The sequence below is a fragment of the Sabethes cyaneus genome, chromosome 3, assembly GCF_943734655.1.
Source record: "Sabethes cyaneus chromosome 3, idSabCyanKW18_F2, whole genome shotgun sequence".
NCBI lineage: Eukaryota > Metazoa > Arthropoda > Insecta > Diptera > Culicidae > Sabethes > Sabethes cyaneus.
This window is the reverse complement of record NC_071355.1, coordinates 225,198,376-225,202,771: the sequence shown is the minus strand read 5'-3', so window position 1 is coordinate 225,202,771 and position 4,396 is coordinate 225,198,376. Positions and strand designations below refer to the sequence as shown.

Genomic DNA, 4,396 nt, shown 5'->3' with positions numbered 1-4,396 from the left:
TAAAGGATGATCAGAATAAGTCAGGGTTTAAAAACTGTTTTGAAGGGTTCGTCCACGAATAACGCTTCATAGACAATTTCCATGAAGAGATACAAGTATGGTGACTTTGACAAAGTTTTTTGCATTGATATTTACTACAACTTTGCCGAAAGTACCAAACCTGTATCTCGAATATACGACAAAATAAATTTCGTATCTCACTTTTAATGGAATTAATCACCCAAAGATGTTTCTCACAAGAAGGGGCTTGTTATACCATGAAATGTTCCTAAAGGTACTATATGCGAAAAACTTCACGTTTCGGCGCTATATCAAACGATCACGTATTTCGCTGATTGAACCACTGTGCACTCTTATGATGGTTTATATGACCAAAATTGGTCATAAATACCATTATAAGCGCGCAATAAAACTCAAATTACTACTTGGAAGCTATACTATAGTTATGGATATAAAAAAGTTCGAATTCGAATTATTAGCTGACCAATGTTTTTTCTTGATAATTCCTGTAAACAAAAAACCTGTTCCGGAATCAGACATTGCAGCTAATTATTATAACAGAAAAACGCAATTCACACCTTCAAACAGTATGTTGGAGTTTTTTTATTTGCTGCCCGGAATTCGTAATTGAAACAATACTTGAATGATTAATAGTTGATATCGATTGTTTAATTCAGTAGTGATATATTGTTATAGCCCTAATTGTTCTTGTTGAATACATCGGGTACATATTTTAAATAAAGAGTTCATTTGTTAGTTGGCTAACGACGATAGTGTAATATTCACCGGTGGAATGGAGAAATATCTGGAAGCCCACTTTCGACTATTTAACAAACGCCAACTCCAGTTGCTGCGGGCGAGCGACGTATTTGATGAGATAATCGATTTTCAACGATCCTTGCTCCAGTTTATTGGAGTGGATGTCCTGATGGAAAAATTTCGCTGGAATTTTCGAACGTATCTCTGCCTGGTAATCCCGGGTTTAATCCAACTATCCGTGATGTACACATCGTACACTCACTGGACCGATTGGTATGCCGTCATGGATTCGCTTTCAATCAGCGGTATTGGTCTCCAGACCATAATCAAGTTACACGTTGCCCTGGTGAAAACATCGTACTTTAAAGAAAAATATTTTGACCTTAAAGCACTGCATCAACGATCTTCGAAAAATCCGCAAAATAATCTAGCGATGGTAAAATGTGCTTTGATTATTTTATACGTGTTTAGATTCTTTCTCCTGATCTACTGTCTAGCAGGGGTGGCATTTTTTGCACCATCCTTTTATACGTTTGTTATAAAACAGGAGAAGTCTTTGATCTTTCCCTTGGAATTACCTTTCGTGGATACGTTTTCAGATACTGGATATGTTATATTGACAGTTTATCATGGAGTACTATTAGTTATGGGTGTACCAGGAATACTCGCAGCCGATATGACAATCATGATTTACGTACTTCACATTCTTGGAATTGTCGATGTGTTCATCAATAACCTAGATGAACTGGATGAAATGCTGGTGCAGGTCGATACAAGCGAGACAGCGAAGCAGCAAAAATTTACTGAAATTTGTGTTATGCACAGAGAAATTATAAGGTTAGCGTTGTTAGTTTTAATTCAAGTATTTGTCAGCTCCCGATTCTGTCTACCCCCGATTTTATCAGCTTTTTATCCCGATTTTGTCTGTCAATAAATTTTGTTTAACTTTTATGCTTTTAAACATGATTAATAAAACGTTTGTCTGGTTGAAGCTATTCTGATTCCCTGGGGAGAATTTTTGAATGGAATGATGCCTTTTCTGCGCGTAATTTGGGATCAAAATTAAAGTGTTTTTATATTAAAAGTTCTACAATCCCTAAACAAGCAAAGATAGAGGTATACTATTCTCAGCAATGTTGTGTATTTTCACTATTTGTATAACTTTGTAAAATATGGAAAAGTCATACAACAGCTACAAAAACATGTAAAACAGAAAAAATGATTCTAACGATTTTTCATACATGAGAAATAGGATTTTTCTATCTTTGCTAAAGAGGTTACTGTCTTCAGCAAAATTTCTTGTAATAAATATGCTTTAAAATTTTGCGGAATATATCAATGTGTTATACTAAAATTGGATAAAAATAAATATTTTAGTTCACTTTTAGGGGGATTAATCAAAATTTGAATTTCACTAGACGATAGAACTTTTAATTTTAAGAAAAGGTTCTTCCAAAGGTTCCTGAAACCTAAAACCAAGTTTTCCCGCTTAAAACTCTAATGCGCACCAAAAAAGATTCTAAACCAGTGTGCTGCGCCCGGTTGATTAGATTGCGTTGAGCTTTCAGTTGATCAATTGAGGGTTAAAATTTAATTTTTGATAGAAGTCTTCGATATTGCAAGCTGTCAAGTCTTGAATTTTGAAAAAAATTTCGAAAAAACATTTCCTGATTTTGTCAGTTTCTGACAAAATCGGAACATTACTGCATGATAAATCTTAATTGTATACTAATTCGTAGGTATGAGCAAGATTTGGATGAATGCTATTTCTTCGTGGTTTTCATCCAGGTCATTAGTTCGGTGTCGTGCCTCAGCCTGACGCTTTTTGTGGTCTATATGACTAAGCGTTGGGCTAGAGTCCTGTTTATATTTGCTACCTTTTTCCAGTTGTTGGAATTTTGTTTGCTTGGCACAGCTCTCAGATTGAAGGTACAATACTAGCTTTTATGTTAGATAATATTTAAACCATCAAATTTACTTCACATAACGATCATGCAATCGACGCTATTTACAACTGCAAGTGGCATTTATTGGCGCTATCTGATAAACGAAGATTGATAGTAATGTTGCACCGAGCTCAGAACCCCGTAGAGATGACAATTGAAGGATTGTATATGCTGAACATGGAAACATTTGTCGAGGTACTCTGAGACACTAGTAGTCAAAGACAACTTTAACCGAAGAATATTTTCAGATAATGAAAACCATCTATTCATATTTCACGATGATGATCAGCTTTTTGGAGTAAGATCCTAAGGCAATCGATTTGAATGCTTTAAATGGCATTTTGCACATTTCGTATAAAATTATTTTTGGTTATTTACCTTACTAAGCTTCTCAATTATCTCAATTATCAATAGTTTTTGACTGTAAAGTTAAAATTTCTGTTATATAGAAGCCTTTTTCGGTCTTTAGCTAAAACCAAACCTTGACAGGACGCCATGTTAGCGTGGCTATAATCGTAGCTCGTTCCCTACAGGGTTTACTGAAATTATTGTCAATTGCATTGCTGCTTAGACTTTTGGTATTTTATTCATAGACGTCAAAATATTTTCACACTTGTATTTTCGTCTAGTTGCTTCAAATTGTAATCGGCAAATACATCTTCAATTCGATCACCAGTTGATTTGTAGTTGTTTACTTGTAGATGCCCGTTATCCATATCGTTCTGAATAAACGAATCCAGCAGTAGAAAGCAAACAAAAATCAACAAAGGCCTCTCGCTTCGAATGGGAAATCGAATTACAGTAAACACCCGATGCATGGAACCGTCATGTCCAATAACTTTGTGGCATTTCGTTCATAATACTTTTTTCGTCATTTTTTCATAATAATATTTTAAATTTACGCATCTGGGTAAATAACAACAGAATTAAAAAACCAATATTGACGTTAGAGCACCGATAAAGTTAAAGTACGCTATTGATTTCGAGTTCCAACCAACGAAAGCGTACTGTAAACTGGTGTGAGCATATTTTGGTGTGACAAAATTATTTGGCTGTGAATCTATTGAGGGGAGAAATGCGCAATAATATATATAGTAAAGACATAGCGGTGGTGGAAACGAACACAATAAAAAAGATGACTTAAATCGGACGCTCCGTTCTTAAGTGATGCGCTCTCGAACCTTCTCACTTCTCTTTTATATATAAGACTAGCGGACCCAACAAACTTCGAATTGCCACAAATTAAACTGTGTTGTACATAAATCGTGAATGTCGGATGACCTCTATCACAATCGCGAGTTTTGAAAGTTTCTGGGCAGTTCATGGGTATTTATTTTGAAACGATTCAAAATAAATATTAATATATGCCTGACCGCATTTCAAGGTCATGACTAAAGTCACGAGTTTGGTCAAGTTCATGGGTGTAAAGAGACTTATTTGATCAACGTTACTAATTTTGGTTTTAGTGCTACTACTACTACTACTACTACTACTACTACTACTACTACTACTACTACTACTACTACTACTACTACTACTACTACTACTACTACTACTACTACTACTACTACTACTACTACTACTACTACTACTACTACTACTACTACTACTACTACTACTACTACTACTACTACTACTACTACTACTACTACTACTACTACTACTACTACTACTACTACTACTACTACTAC

General features: G+C 35.0%; 1 protein-coding gene across 1 annotated transcript; it reads left to right on the top strand.

Moving 5' to 3' along the window:
- Positions 1–1,000: 1,000 nt before the first annotated feature.
- Positions 1,001–3,007, top strand: LOC128740795 (uncharacterized). The gene is made up of 5 exons (XM_053836361.1): positions 1,001–1,195; positions 1,307–1,596; positions 2,499–2,688; positions 2,781–2,900; positions 2,954–3,007. The coding sequence occupies exons 1-5, from the start codon at positions 1,001–1,003 to the stop codon at positions 3,005–3,007; spliced, it is 849 nt and encodes a 282-aa protein (XP_053692336.1).
- The last annotated feature ends 1,389 nt before the right edge of the window (positions 3,008–4,396 follow it).